A 17,037-nucleotide genomic window follows, 5' to 3' on the forward strand; every position below is an offset into this window, starting at 1 on the left:
TTTGTTCCTCATTCAATCTGTTTCGATGACGCCCTTTGATTGGAAAGACGTGGATTCGAATCTCGTCTAGGATGCAAAGAGCTTTTATCAGGACATTTCAACTGCAAGTGAGTTAGCCGGTCTCATACTGAGGTGGATGGTTTTTCACTTCTGGAAACTCTCGTACAACAAAGCAAACACACCATAAGAAACGCGCAGTTAAGAGCCATAATATACTGGTCTCATAGACTGAGTTGCTTGGGCCGTAAATTCAAGTGTCAACCAATCTTTGTTCCTCGCAACAATACACAAGGAACTTTCTCTAAACTCTTTATTTAACTGCTATTAATAGTTTCAATGATAAAAAAAAAATCGCTTAGTGCGAAAGGTTGTATTAATAAGTTATAAATAAGGTAGAATACATCGAGTGAGATCTTTACCACTTCATAATACCAAATTTTTATATTAGAATCTCATTCGTTCCTTTTCCAGATACTGTAGAACAAACTAGATATCTCGAAATCGTGACGTCATATATGGCGCAAGACATGACATCATCACCAGGAAAAGTAACTTTCACTGGCATAGCAAGAAATTTTTTTTAGATGATGTGAAGAACTTTACCTAAATATAGTGGTGCTCCTTCTGATTGATGCAATTTCTATGTTAATTTTGAATAATTTACATTCACAACCTCAAAGGAAATACTCTGACTAGACTCTTTAAGTCTCAGCTCTAGTAGAGTTCCAAGGGATTGGAAAGAGGGCAAAATAATTCCCTTGCATAAGGGAGGTTCTAAGACTGCAGTAGCAAATTATAGACCAATCAGAATCTCAGTCATGATGGTAAAAGTACTGGAAAAATTGGCTTGAAATCGTGGGGGTGCTGCAACTTTCGAAATATACATACACACTGTAAGTACAGTGATACGTGTTTGGATAAAATATCAAAATCATGGTAAAAATTAAACATGAAAAAATATTGTTTATTATCGATAAAATTATACAGTTTGGTATAATTAAAAAGTACTTAATCCATTATCATAACCCCAATAATGTTCTAAAATAAAAACTATAACAAATGTTATGTCTTTAATTGTAATGTCCGAATATTTAAAGAGACCGAGTAAACACGATAAGCACTACGAACACTCTACTACTGGCGCAAACTGCATATAAACAACAGTGGAACTGCGCGATGGACAGTGCTGCATTACGCTAATAGCTCGCATCTCACTAAAACGTGCATATGCTTGCGCGCGTAGCAATATGATACTGTGGTAAACACAGTGCTGCTAGCGTCCTTCGCCCTAATAAGTGCTACAAGATGGATTTTTATTATTTTTTATACAAAATAAGAGAATTGTATAGGATTGTTGATAATAAAATTAAATATTACGAGCAAATATAAATAAATTAATAAACATATTTATATATCGAGAAAAATTGGGGATGCTGCAGTTCCGCAGTGTCAATGCACGAGTCGCCTCTGGAGTTGAATAAAGGAAATGGCTATATGGTGATGGATTTTGTAAAAGCATTTGAGAGAATACCACATGGAACTCTGTTACGCAAATTAGAACAAAATGGGGATGGATATGACACCGGTTAAGTGAATAAGAGAGTGGCTGCTGGATAAATCTGAAAAAGTGGTATATGGAGGGGCAAAATCGAGGCAAAAACAGGTAACTAATGGTGTGCTGCAAGGTTCAGTGCTGGGGCTATTGCTGTTTAATTTGTACATAAGTGATATAGGAAATAACCTGAAAGCAAATATTCAGTTGTTTACTGATGATGTGAAAATAAGTAGAGTAATAGTTAATCAAGGCGATGTGGAGAGCTTGCAGGATCATTTAAATGGACCATGGGCAAAAGATGATAGGCTTCAGTTTAATGTGGAGAAATGTAAAGTTATGTATTTTGGGATAAATAGATTACAATCCGTGTATCACATTGATGGCACTGTTGCTCATAAGATTACTTGGCTGTTGAAGAACACACTAACAAATAGAGATAAGGAAGTTGTCATTCCTTTTCATAAAGCCGTGATACGTCAACATTTTGGATTACTGTGCTCAGGCCTGGTCTCTTAAGTTTCTTGGAGATGAGGAAACGGTGGAAAAGCTTCAAAGGCGAGCGACCAAGATGGTGAATGGTCAGTGGAATGGTCCCTATGAGGATATATTGAGGGTGTGTGTGTGTGGTTTGCTGAAGTTGGTTGGTGGAAAAAAAGAGGGGATATCATAGAAACATTTAAGTTGCTTAAAAGGTTTTATAGGATTGATGCAGGGGAAATGTTTTAGTACTGGGCTAGAGGAGCCAGAACAAGGGATCATCCCTGGAAGTTGAATAAAGGTGTTCGTAGGTGTGTGGGGACTAGATTTTTTGTTCGAGAGTTGTGAATGAGTGGAATGGGGCGCCAGAGTCAGTTGTGAGTGCGTTGTCTGTTAATGGGTTTAAGGAGAGGTATGATAGATTGTGTGGATAGTTTGAATCTCCCGCAATGAGTCTTCGGATTTTATGGAGGCGTCCCTATAATAATAATAATAATAATAATAATAAATTTAGATATATCTGTTGATACAGTTTGTTCGTACTAAATGATTTGCGATGTACTAACAGCATGGTATGCTATGAACAATTCATTTGTGACCGGTTTGTTTTCTTCTTCTATTTAAGAAAAAAAAATAAAAATCCAAAAATATTACTTGATAAGCAAAACGTTTTTGATTGTATCATATGGAGATAGCTAGATTTTTATTCTAAAATTTCTGGAGTTTTTATTTATTTTTTTATTTATCCAGCAATATATGCAACCTGCCAAAGAATATGTTCAATTTAAAGTCGTACTACGCTTGCCTCATACATAACCTTGATTGCTTTGGAGTAATCTACACCAACCAACCAATAATCGACCAACTAACTTTGGTCTTTGATTGCATTTGGTGTCAATGGTTGCAAAACCATTCAGTTACAGATTGAAACATGCGGATATTTTAATTGAACTTGTATTTTGTTTCGTAGTTTTTATATATGGTAATAAGTTAAGAAATTTACGTATGATTAACATCACACAGTCATTAACGATATTAAAGATATGGACCGTTAAAAATCACCAACACCCATGAACAACCGCACTTGCGTGCATCACTGGGACAATGAAAAATGTATCTTACTGTGGCCAAATAATTTGGCTTCGTAGAAGCCTAATTAATATTATCATGCGAAGGTTTATCCAGTCTGCTATGTTAATTATATAAATTACTCCCACACGCGAGAGGCTGTAATGCCTGTAGCAAATCAAAGCCCGTGTGTGGGCAAGTGTATGCATTTCCGTGTTGTTTGTGCTTGCTTTTTTTTTTTTTTTTTCATGGGGGAGGGAATGCAAACTAGCATTTCCTGGAAGGAAAACATTGCTCGTCTCGGTATTAAACTGGTCTAGTCGCCCTCAGGTGAAAATCCCTTATAACGGTTTTCGCATCCTAAATGGGATGCGAGAAACCAAGTAGTTACTAACTGTATGGAGGCTCATGGTTAATTATATATATAATGGTTGATTTTGGCAGTCGAAGAGGTTTATTTGGCACAGCTCTTTACTTTGGCACCCGAGAGTTATAAGCAGTGGTATCGGTAAATATTTTAGAGATTAAATAAATAAATGGTAATTAATAGTCACTTCCAAAACACGTAATATCACTGTTTAAGCTAGATGGTTTAATAATTATCTTAAAAAGATAGAATAATATTTAGAAAACAGGATTTTAGACTTTTTTTTTAATACCGAAAAGGAAATAAATGCCTAAAAAAAGCCGGAAAAGAGTCTTTTTTGCACTTTTGCAAGTGAAAAAAAAATGCTCCTACAAATTAAAAATGGGATTTTAATTACCTATAACTTAAAATTACATAATTTTTTATTATTATTTCATTTTTATCTATATTTATCGTTTAGTAATCCAAGTAACTTCAAACTTCAAATTATACCGATTTAGAAAGTATACAATTTCTTTATCCTTTACTAGCTTATCTACCCAACATTGACCCAAATTAAGTTATCTGAGTATTCTCAAATCACTGGTATCGTCATTTGTAATAAGCCTATAGCCTGGCACCAAAGTGTCCATTTCAGACACTTAGCTGGATATGTGCCAAGTCGAGCCGAAAACATGAGCCACCATAACCCTGTTTACAGAACTATTTTGAGGAGTGTTTTAAATTTTAGTTGTTTATTTGAGTGTGCTACTAAATACAGTTGAAGGCTAACTCTCTGAAATACAGACCAGTATGTGTGTGTGCGTTCACTGTATACTTCTTGACTAATTGCTGATCATTTAAAAATCATTAATGTTGACAACAGTGAGTGCTTCCTTAACAGCTGCAGTTGCATTAACTACGTAATCAGGCCTGATAGCGTGAGGTAACTATCCTTGTAATTTTTAACACGCTACTATGGTGAAAACACGTTTTTTAAAAATAAATAATAATAAAAAAAACAGTACGTGCTGTATTTCTTATTCCGGTTAAACACAGCAATCAGTAATCGAATGTATGGAGGAAATTTACTATTCGCCCCTACCATTAGGGAAATTTATTAAATATTTCAACCTGCTGCTGTATTTATGTAATGATTTTTCTAAGCATTTATTCTTTGCATTGTTTTCTTTTTACCATAATAATATTAGCATATTATAGTATAGTTACCAACTTCTGAGTTTCTTATATGGAAAAGGCGACAGCCTTTGCGCGTCAAACCATATTAACATTTAATAAACTTCCTTTTATTTAATTACTATTTTTGCTACTCAAAATTGCTGCCGGCAACATCGTTACATACCACTGTTTTATATTATTGTTGTTGTTTTGTTAATTATCTTATCACTATCATTGAAATAACAGACTGCTATTATTATTTCTTTTGTTATGCTCGAACTATCTTGTCATTAATCTTCGCCGCTAAACCAGACAACTTTACACATGTTCTACCATCCCGTTGTACACTTCTTACAACCACCCGAATCAGAAAGTGTAATGAACTTCAAGCAAACTACACTAAAGCTATAGCTTGCGCCCTCTCTCGGCCTAAGAGAAAATACCTAATAACAGTGGAATGCACAATATCCAATGGATTTTACAATATTGTGTAATAATAACTAAATAATATGAATTCTATAAATAAATAAAAGCATTAGCGGATTTATTTATGTATTTTATTTTATTTAATGTGAAATAATTTTATTTAAAATTATAATTTATATTACATTCAATTCTCTCAATTGTACTTGATTCAAACATCATTAAAGAGAAATAAACTTTTCTTAAAATGTACATGTTTTGATCTCTTTTTTTAATTAAGGAGAGATGTTGAACTTAATATATGGATTATGTAATTAATTGTGAAAATTAACGCCCCCTTAGCGCAACTGGACGAATGACGGTACATTGCACCATTCGTTTGGAAAAGGCGTTTCAAAATTTTAATGGTAGGCAGCAGATGGCGTTGTATGTTGATGATGATGGTGGTGGTGGCAATGGTGTTTCGTGTAGTTGGTAGATTAAGTAGTGAAGACGGACAGTTGTAGAGAATATCCTTCCTCGATGAGTCCTTGGACTTCTTGGAGGTGTCACTATCATATTTACTTCTGAAAATAATCTGGGCATTATAAATGCAATACACTCGGTTAACATACATAGTTTTATGAAGAATTAAATGACTAGAACCGAGATTTAAGTAAAAAGGTTTTAATATAAACACATTACTAGTTTCGGCCTGTAACAGCCTTCTTCAGGTGACATTATAAAAGAAAAAACACTAAACATTGAGGGTTAAAAGACTATGAACAACACAGACAGTCTTTATACATAATTAGCATGAAAACGTTGTAGTTGTATTTGAAGCTGTTCTTTCGTTTGTTGCATTGTTGGGAGAGTGCGTGTTTGCTCCATCACGTGAACGCCAGTACATGATTACAGCTGAATGACTATCTGGGAGGTTGTAGCTTAAGTTGTTATTTAGATGAACAGGATTGAAGATGATTTCTCTAGATTCCACAATTTTTCTCTCTATTTCATCACTACAACGGAAGATGTTAGTAGATTTTTCCCAGCAGACTTTGTGACTTTGGTTATCATCATTAGGATTAGCCGAGAAAAGGATATTACTTGATAATGCACTCTCTCGCTGTCTCTTATAAGTAATGTCTCTCATGTGTTCTTCCATACGCATTTCGACAGATTTGTCTGTCTGCCCGAAATAAGGAATATCGCAGTCACATAATATTTTATATACACCAGGGTATTTGAGTTGATGATGACAAGGTTTTGGGTGGCTAATTAAGGAACGGATCTTTGGAAGTGGAGTGAACAAGGTTCTGATATTGTATTTTCTTAGAACTTTTGCTAATTTGTGTGAAACAGTACTTATGTAAGGAATAGATATATTGCCTTTGAATCTATTTGTTTCTTCTGAGTGATGTCTAGGAGGATTAAGAAGGAATTTGTCACTGATTTTCTTGGAATATCCTTGATATTCCAAGAAAATTGGAATTCTTGATGTCAAACTGACTCGCTCTTCTGGTAAACTAAAAATATCGATATATAGAAAGCCCACACATACCAACAGATATCTGCACAGTCAGTCTCATCATTTCCCTCCTCATAAGTTTGGAATAATTTCCACCTTGGGACATAGAGCCCGTTCTCTTCTTGATGACCCAAATGAACTAATTACAGAAATAAACCATCTGAAAACTTCTTTCGAAGTTAATGGATATTCCAAGAAAACCATTAACAAATTCCTTCTTAATCCTCCTAGACATCACTCAGAAGAAACAAATAGATTCAAAGGCAATATATCTATTCCTTACATAAGTACTGTTTCACACAAATTAGCAAAAGTTCTAAGAAAATACAATATCAGAACCTTGTTCACTCCACTTCCAAAGATCCGTTCCTTAATTAGCCACCCAAAACCTTGTCATCATCAACTCAAATACCCTGGTGTATATAAAATATTATGTGACTGCGATATTCCTTATTTCGGGCAGACAGACAAATCTGTCGAAATGCGTATGGAAGAACACATGAGAGACATTACTTACAAGAGACAGCGAGAGAGTGCATTATCAAGTAATATCCTTTTCTCGGCTAATCCTAATGATGATAACCAAACTCACAAAGTCTGCTGGAAAAAATCTACTAACATCTTCCGTTGCAGTGACGAAATAGAGAGAAAAATTGTGGAATCTAGAGAAATCATCTTCAATCCTGTTCATCTAAATAACAACTTAAGCTACAACCTCCCAGATAGTCATTCAGCTGTAATCAAGTACTGGCGTTCACGTGATGCAGCAAACACGCACTCTCCCAACAATGCAACAAACGAAAGAACAGCTTCAAATACAACTACAACGTTTTCATGCTAATTATGTATAAAGACTGTCTGTGTTGTTCATAGTCTTTTAACCCTCAATGTTTAGTGTTTTTTCTTTTATAATGTCACCTGAAGAAGGCTGTTACAGGCCGAAACTAGTAATGTGTTTATATTAAAACCTTTTTACTTAAATCTCGGTTCTAGTCGTTTAATTCTTCATAAAACTATATATATATATATATATGTATATATATATTGTACTTGATTGTACTTGATTGTAAGGAGTGTCCTGGGTTCGATTCCCGACAACGTGAGGAGCTTAAGGATCTTCCTCAGCCATAGCCAAGTTAGCCGGTCTTGGGCGTGAACAGCAGGGCTTTTTCCGCCAGTTTATCTGGGTTTTTTTATCTCGCAAGCAGGCAAACCGGACCCGTGAACACACAGGCTACAGTCATAAAAAATACTGCGTGAACACAAGCAGCTACAGCCCCAGAAAAACCCCAGATAAACTGGGGAGGAAAACCCTGCTGTCTACCCCCAAGACCAGCTAACTTGGCTGTGGCTAAGAAAAATCCTTAAGTTCCTCACGTCGGCTACGGAATTTGAACCCAGGAGACTCCTTTCCCAGGCATACGAGTATGGTTGCGAAGCGCATAGCCACTAGGTTAACCGCGCTGACCTGAATATAATAATAATAATTAATTCTAGGGCTCATCGCGGAGTCCACTTCACAATCCTCTCAGTTGCACTAACAAATGTAGCTTTGTTCGCTAATTTCTTGTTCTCCTTATATTCTTCACATCATGATGAGATTCGAGTCTAGATTTTTCTAACCAAAGGGAGTGTGTCTCGTTCCTTCCTACTAGGCTAGGTTATGAAACTTATATGCGTCATAACTGCACTTCTTTTATTATTTCAAGGAAGTTTCCCTCTTAAATGAAAAAAAAAAGTTAAATATTTATAATTGTATTTTTTTTTCTCCAGGGGTCAGAATATGATGACTTAGATCTTTTTCCTCTTTCACCTGGATGGGCGCCTGGAGAAGGAAGTGGACCAGATGGCAGTGGTCAACACAGACCAGATCATCAAGGTAAGTTTCTTTTTCTTTTTTTCTTAATTGCAAATCGCTATTTTTTTTATTTTATTATTTTTTTTTTTTTTTGTCAACGTTGTAAGATAGTAATTCTTCTTCTATAGATCCGATTTCCAACTACGTCAGGATTACTAAGCCAAGTGTCTACAAATACACAGAAAGGTGCGACTAGCTGGGTGGTATATTCTTATCACTCGCACCCTTTCCTCATAAGTCTTCACCTAGCTTGCAACTTTGGAGGAACTCCATGTATATCTATCCATCAGGGAACGTCCCGTTGTGTACTTTCGTAGCCTAAGTAAATATAAACAGAGTGGGTGAGTCATCTAGCTGAAATGAATGCCAGTGAAAGAATGCTAAAAATATCATGACGATGACTGTCCACTGGGATCAAATATCAACAACCAAAGAACAAACACTGATGTGTAGATGGGGAGGGGAAAAAAACGCATCTTCTAGTGAAGTGCTTAGTCATCTCTTCCTTTACTCGTCTATGCTAATCTCACCGTTAAAGAAAATTTAACAGGAGAAAAACATTATTGGTTGCTATGATATTACAGGATTTCTTTAATAATCAATATTGGTTATGATTTGTATTCAGTAATTTTAAATTATGAACATTCATTTTCTATTATTTCTTCTCTCTCTTTCTTTTTCTTTTCCTTCTTTCTTTCTTTTTTTTCTTCTTCTTTTTTTGTATTGATTTTATTAAGGACATCTTTTCTTCGAGTATTCCGCGGGTTCTTTTTCTGAAACGAAAGAATTTTTCTAATTAAACCAAAAAAAAAAAAAAAAAAAGCAAATGAACAGTTCTAACCTTGAGATATAAACAGGGCCATTGTATTCCGAGAGGAAACTTTAAATTATTTTAAACTACAGGCCTTGAATACACATGTGCAGTTTTAAACAGGCGGTGGTCTATTTTATAGTAGGGAATAAAGCCAAAGACTACCCTCGATGCGACAACACATAGGGTGGTGTTTACGATGTTATAAACTAGTTACGATATGTTCTCTTTCGACTGCATACATGGTTCGCATGAATATCACACAAAGGAAGCGCGTAATTAAATTCAGCGATTTATGGCTATATAATTTTTTTTTTTATTCTGACTGGTATTTTGTGGCATTTTCCTTATTCTTCGTTTTTCTTTAGTCAAGCTCTCTCTCTCTCTCTCTCTCTCTCTCTCTCTCTCTCTCTCTGCGTGCCAGCTTAGAGAGTACAATCACCAAAAAAAGATGTACTTGAGATCAACCTCCAACTTCACAAGAACAAACAAACAAAAAAAAATCTTGTGATATACTTCATTTGAATGAATACGATTGCTATCCAGTCTTCTTGTGCAGGTGTATAACAAGATGTTTTCTTTACTGTGGTTATCAGTGGTGGCTCGTGGATTGAAATCGTGGGAGTGCTGCAATTTTCGAAATATACATACACACTGTAAGTACAGTGTATACGTGTTTGGATAAAATATCAAAATTATGGTAAAAATTAAAAAAAAAAATTAAACATGAACAAATATTGTTTATTATCGATGAAATTATAGTTTGAAGATTATAAAATTATTGGTATAATTCAAAATTACTTAAATATAAAATCCATTATCATAACCCCAATAATGTTCTAAAATAAAAACTATAACAAATGTTATGTCTTTAATTGTAATGTCCGAATATTTAAAGAGACCGAGTAAACACGATAAGCACTACGAACACTCTACTACTGGCGCAAACTGCTTATAAACAACAGTGGAACTGCGCGACGGACAGTGCCGCATTACGCTAATAGCTCGCATCTCACTATGACGTGCATATGCTTGCGCGCGTAGCAATATGACACTGTGGTAAACACAGTGCTGTTAGCGTCCTTCGCCCTCCTAAGTGCTACAAGATGGATTTTTATTATTTTTTATACAAAATAAGAGAATTGTATAGGATTGTTGATGATAAAATTAAATATTGCAAGCAAATATAAATAAATTAATAAACATATTTATATATCAAGAAAAATTGGGGATGCTGCAGTTCCGCAGTGTCGATGCACGAGTCGCCCCTGGTGGTTATTGAATGAGAGAAAGAGAGGTTTTGGAGATTCAGATCACTGATATTTATAAATATCTGCAATTAAACGGGTAATTCATGTGGAAGAAATATTATCATTAAACAAAAGTCTTTCTGACCATTATATTCTTATAGTTATATTTTAAAATATGAATTAATTAAAAAGCGTTCTTCATCCGTAATAACGAACCGCTATTTTTTATTTTATTTTATTTATTTTTAGCCTGTTACATACGAAACGCTATACACTCTAAAAATTACCGGTATATAATTCAGAATCCTTTTCTGGAAACCAAAAAATGAATATGTTTTTCAAGCAACTTCAGGTCTTCAGTAAGCGAGTAGTGATTCACAATAGGCGATGAAATTCTTCCTTTCCATCTAAAGACATATCGATATCCACATTTCGAAATTTTGAAGATGGGAGTGCATCTGGTGTGAACGAGTTTAAGATGAAGTATGGCAGCTAGTGTGGGTGATCTATGGCCTTTCTCAATGAGTCTTTGACTCTCTGGAAGTCTCAAATAATAATAATAATCTATGTCATAGTTAGGTTCGATAGAATTTTATTCATTTTTTATGGGAAACCCATCCACGAAAGGTTAGTTATCCTATAGGACACTTGTACCGTGATTTACAAAAAGTAACTTGTTCGCATTTAGCTTGAAGAAATATCAATTGTATTCCTTGGGAAACATATAAGATGACAGAGTGCTCTGGAGTGCAGTAGTGGAAGGGATGAATGATGAGGAGAACTTTGTTCTGTGAGTGTCAAGATGCATGTGAGGAAGTGTTGATTAACTGCTGTATGCGTTTAAATGGATTTGACGAAAGTGGGTATTATTAGTGTCATTTCTGATGAACAATGGCTGTAGAAGTATTTATAAAAGATGCAAGCAGCGGAAAGTGTGTTTGATATTTAGTCAAAAAAAAATTCTATCCTAACCCTCCAGACCAAACAGAATGACAAATAAATCAAGAATACAAAGGAGCAGTGATTCTCTCGTATATACAGCCAATCACGGATAAAATAGCAAGATTGCTTCGCCCAAAAAATCGAAAAGGCGCTTTCTTCCCCAACCAACAAAATCTATGAACATCTGAAACCCCCTGAACCACTTAAACCAGTTGCAGTTGTAGGCTACTACACAGAACAAACTGGCAGATCGGGTGAGATAAGACAATCAGAACACATCAAGGACGTCGAGAATGGGAAAAAAAAAAATACAAAGCTGGCGGCACATACAACAGATACAAAACATTTAGTAGAATGGCAATAAACTGAAATGCTCTACGTTGATTACCGCTTTTACTCAAGAGCATTCAAAGAATCAGAATACATCCAATCTGGTTTTCTTTAACCCATCAGGACACTCATGTATCTACCAGCAGTATACACCAACCCATGAACTAGCAGCCAGCGTAACAGCGAATGCACGACTTCCATCGTTTAAACTTTTTCAAATATTCTTTATTAGAAATGTTAACTGTAGTTTTTTTTTTTTTTAGTCTTTTCGTGTTATTTCTTGATGAAGTGAAACAAAGTTTTTTTCACGAAAGTATTCAAATTAAAACTTAATTTCTTTTTGACTTCTTTGTGAGTAGTTTAATACCGGAATAGTGATTGTAATAAGTATAATTTCTTACAATAATAATTTAATAATATTAATAACTGTTAACTAATACTTTTATTACTAAAACAAAATAATATATTTAATAACATAGCGCCAATTTATGAAAATTATGATTGTTATTATTATTATTAATAACAGCACCATCTACCAACTATACACACGCCATCTATCGCCACCATATTTTTCGCATGAAGTCTTCTTCTTCTGCAGCTTTTCCCACTTAAGTAGGGTCGCTGTTTGTGGTGAGTCTCCTCCACAACCTCCTGTCTTGGGCTGGGCTGTAGCCACATCCAAGTTCTTCATCCGCAAGTCCTCCTCCACCATCTCCCTCCATCTCTTCTTTGGCCGTCCGCGTTTCCTCCTCCCCTGCACATTCATCTGCATGATCTTTCTTCTCACATACTTTTCCTCCCTCCTCATCACATGACCAAACCATCTCAATCACTCCTCCTGTATCTTTGCTCCTAAGTTCGTAACTTTCACCGTTCCCCTTACATAGTCATTTCTCAGATGATCCTTTCTGGTCACACCGCACATCCACGTAAGCATTCTCATCTCCGCTACCTCGATCCTGCTGATGTTATATTTCCTCAGGGCCACAGTATCCATAGTATATGTCATAGCTGGTCTCACTAGTGTCCTGTAGATTATGTCTTTTAGATTGATCGGCACCCTCTTATCGCATAGCACTCCAGCCATCTCTCTCCAGTTCTTCCATCCTGCTTGTATCCTGCATCCCACTTCTTTCTCAGCCTCACCATCCTCTTTGATTGTTGAACCTAAGTATCTAAAGTCACTAACCTTCCTGATGACATCTCCTTCCAGCTCTAGATCTGTCTCCTGGTTGCCATTACATCACATTGCAACACATATACTCTGTCTTACTTCTGCTCAGTCTCATACCTCTTCTCTCTTCCAGTACTTTCCTCCAACTTTCCAGTTTAGCTGCCACTTCTTCTCTTGATTCTGCACAGAGCACGATGTCATCTGCATACAACATAATCCAAGGTGCGTCTTCTCTCACCTCCTCCGTCACCACCTCCATCACAATATTAAACAGGAACGGACTTAATGCTGACCCATGATGCAAGCCAACTGTCACTGGAAAACTTTCTGTCTCTCCCAGGCAGGTTCGAACTCTTGTCTTCACATTTCTGTACATCCCCTGCACCAACCTGACATATTTCTCCGGTACCTTCTTCTCCCTCAAACACATCCAGACTTCTGGCCTTGGCACTCTATCATGCGCTTTCTCCAGATCAATAAAAACCAAGTGTAGCTCCTGTTGCTTCTCTCGAAACTTTTCCATCATCTGTCGTAACCCAAAGATAGCATCTGTCGTCGATTGACCAGGCGTGAAGCTAAATTGTTCCTTTGCAACCTCCACCTCCTTCCTCAGTCTTCCATCAAGAACCCTCTCTAGGATCTTCATTGTGTGGGACATCAACTTAATTCCTCTGTAATTCTTACAGTCTTAGGCATCCCCTTTACTCTTGTAGATGGGGACAAGAGTACTTTTCCTCCATTCCTCGGGTATATTTTCTTGTTGACAAACTTTTATTAACAGGTCCCACAGCAGGTCAATTCCTTCTTCCCCCAGTGTCTTCCATGTCTCCACTGGGATTCTATTAGGGCCTATCGATTTTCCATTCTTCGTCCTCTTTATGGCTTCCTTCACTTCCACTCTACTAATGTTCTGCACCATCCCCTCATTAGACTCCCCATCTTTTCTGTGAGTCCTTGCATTTTCTTCATTCAAAAGCCCTGCAAAGTATATTCTCCATCTGTTTCTTATATCTATTAAGATCCAAAATTTTTCGCATGAAGTATGAAATGTTTTTTTTTTTTTATTTATTTATTTATAGAATTTCCGTACGGGAATTTCTATATCCTTTAAATCGAGTACACGCTATAGCATACCATTTTCTAATGTTCGTTCTATCTTGATGCTCTTTGTTGGCAAAGCTTTGAAGATATGCAAAGTGCTAATTGAAATTATCTCTGGAAACTATTCGAACTGACTCCTAAAGGGGGGGGGGGTATACCTAGACGGTATTGATTGGCCGTTCTTCTTGTTGCCTATTAAAACTTGTTACATTACTGAATTATGCATCAGTTTGTTGATGCCACCATTCCATTTGTCGATATTTAAGTCATTTATTTTATTCATTTATTCGTTTTATACAACTATCATAATGCAACACATATTATAAACGTTGCGATTATAATATTTGCTGCAACTATTATAAAGGCAATTGTCGAATTCGAACCTTTTTGTTTATTAACATATCGTAATATTTACAATGTACGTACATTTCCTATCTTTCTCTATTTAAAAAAAAAACACAGAAAAATAATTGTTTGATTCAAAATGTTTATATATGATTATAATATATAAATGATTAAATTTATGAATGATTTTCCCCCATCCGTGTTTGACCTGCAGTGCCATCCAAACGGCCTCCACGTGTATGCACGTGAAGGTCGGCATAGATGCGAGGAGCCGATTAAAACCATTGATATTCCGTTGAAATAATATAGATACGAAGTTTAAGAAGATTGAGATATTTTCATCTATGGATGTTTTGGTAATTAAACAGCGGTCCAGTATACAAAAGAAAATATTATTAAAAAAAAAAAAACAGCAAGATCAAAGATAAGATAAGCAGAAGCATTTGTGGAAAGCTTGCTTGTTGTACATAGCTTACAATGTTTTCTTTTATTGATTTGTGACTGTTCAAATTAAAGGAATGCCTCCTGGAGAAGTGATGGGACAGTTTCTATACTCACCAGAAAATTTTCATGCAGTATCTTCAAAATTAGGATTTGGTTCTGCACACCAAGTCCAAATTGCCTATTTAGAATAAATATTTCATTCGTTACAGAAAACAATAGAACACTACCTAGTTTATTGTTGAAGTCCTAAAGCTAAAATTCCATATTATTTTATTTTGAAATTAAATAAAAGTTTTATTTTTGGAAGGGAAAGGTGGGTGTAGCATAGCCTTGTAATTGTTTCGTAAATGTCTATAACCTTCCTGTTAACAATTTGGCCTCCAACTGTGAAAGTAATGGCATCTTCTTCATTTCTAAACTGCCATACACACCGTTAAACCTTTTTTTTTTTTTTTTTGCTTTGTTTCGTTTTTTATCGTGCATACATACGTCAGCTTGCTTTACGACGTTAAGGTCACGTCTCTGAAAGTGTATTATCTCGTCAGCCGTCTAATCAGATAGAAGCTAGAACCAGGGTTGGATGGGAAAAGGTGGGGGGATTTCCTAGGAACGTGCCAGTTCTTTTACCACAACAATGGTTGATTGATTACATTGTTATTTAATTTCAGGTCCTCCGCCCCTGATCACTCCACCACCTCCAGGGCCAGGGTCATTAGGATCAGCAGGTAAGGTTTTGTCTTGCTTCAGCTAGTGTTTACCTTCGAGGGACGCTATCTCTCTCTTCACACACACACACACACACACACACACACACACACACACACACACACACACACACACACACACACACACACACACACACACACACACACACACACACACACTAATTCTAATTTTCTTATCAGCTAATAAAATTAAATTTTAGTTATAATACTGCACTATATATATATATATATATATACATTTACGTTTCTATCTGTTTTTTTTTTCCTCTTGAGATTTTTTTGTGATTTTATGATATTAACATGCAAAAACCCAAGCGATTAAATTCTTCGTAGTAAATATCGTCTGTCGACTAAAGATCGTCTGTTTAATGGTCCTAAATCGATCAAAACTCTGAGGCCGACATGATTATGATAATCGTTTTAATATTTTGGTCTTAATGTGTTACTTTAGACGATGATATTAAGGATAATTTTCCTTCAACATATATCAGAACGAATGATATTTTAATTTCGCAATAGTTTAGTACAGAAAAGTAACGACGGTCTAGTGGTTTTTCTGTGTTGACGAAAACGAGGTAATTCTGTATCAAGAACGTTTATGCTACACTTTGCTCTAGTTACCAACTAATCTGTGTAGTCTAGTTCCACAAGTAATTTGACCACTTCTGGTTATTAAACTGAAGGAAAACTGACTCTTTTCGTGCTTGCTGTATAATAAGTTCATGACGTTATTTTTTCAATATTTAAAATATTCTTTAATATTTGGATAAAATTTCAAATTTCTCATTGAAACTTTATATTCAGTAAACGAAAGGCACAGTATAGGCTTACGAGTTTTGGAATAATTTCAGAGGAAAGACTACAGTTATTTAGAACTGTTAAGTAAAGGGTCGCTGATAGTCTATACCTTGTATTTATCGATGTTATATATACTGTATATAAGGAGACAGTAGATAAATGTCGCTGGTGTTAACTAATAGGTTTACAATAGGTCTATGCATGCACTACTCATTCCTATTTTTGTAAAATGGTTCGTGTCTCAGCTTACAAAGTAGTTCAATTTTCGCTGCTTATTAATCCGAAAGATTAACAGTTGGATTTATGTTTAAATGCTCAAGATTTTACAAGATATTTAAAGATTATGAGAATTTTATTTCTGTCTCATAATGTCTTTCAACTTGGCCACCATTTAGTCTTGCTTAAGTTTGTTTCAAGATTGAAATATCATGAGTGTAGGCATACTAAGAATAAAATACAAAAAACGGAAAACTCACATGGAAAAACTTCATGTTTATTTGCAACATTTTCTGATGAAACCGTCGCTAAAACCATTTGATAAGAAAGTTTACTTAATGCATTGTAATTCTTTCTGTAGAAAAAGTGTTTAGTAGTTATAGAATCACTGACTCTTCTGCTCAAGAGAAAATAACTTGTATTCCTCTCCCTTAAGTACAAGAAATTTCCGAACGTATAGCGAAAATTTTAAAACCATTGAACATTTT

General features: G+C 35.5%; 1 protein-coding gene across 1 annotated transcript in view; it reads left to right on the forward strand.

Moving 5' to 3' along the window:
• Mp (collagen XV/XVIII-type protein multiplexin) overlaps positions 1 to 17,037 on the forward strand; it is a 339,834-nt gene that overhangs the window by 86,614 nt on the left and 236,183 nt on the right. The window contains exons 3-4 of the mRNA XM_090402408.1: positions 8,329 to 8,434; positions 15,479 to 15,535. Of these exons, the coding sequence (XP_090258534.1) occupies positions 8,329 to 8,434; positions 15,479 to 15,535 (163 nt within the window). The remainder of the gene's footprint in view (positions 1 to 8,328; positions 8,435 to 15,478; positions 15,536 to 17,037) is intronic.

Source organism: Typopeltis vanoorti, chromosome 2 (assembly GCF_054136105.1).
Source record: "Typopeltis vanoorti isolate ZY-2024b chromosome 2, IOZ_Tvanoo_1.0, whole genome shotgun sequence".
NCBI lineage: Eukaryota > Metazoa > Arthropoda > Arachnida > Uropygi > Thelyphonidae > Typopeltis > Typopeltis vanoorti.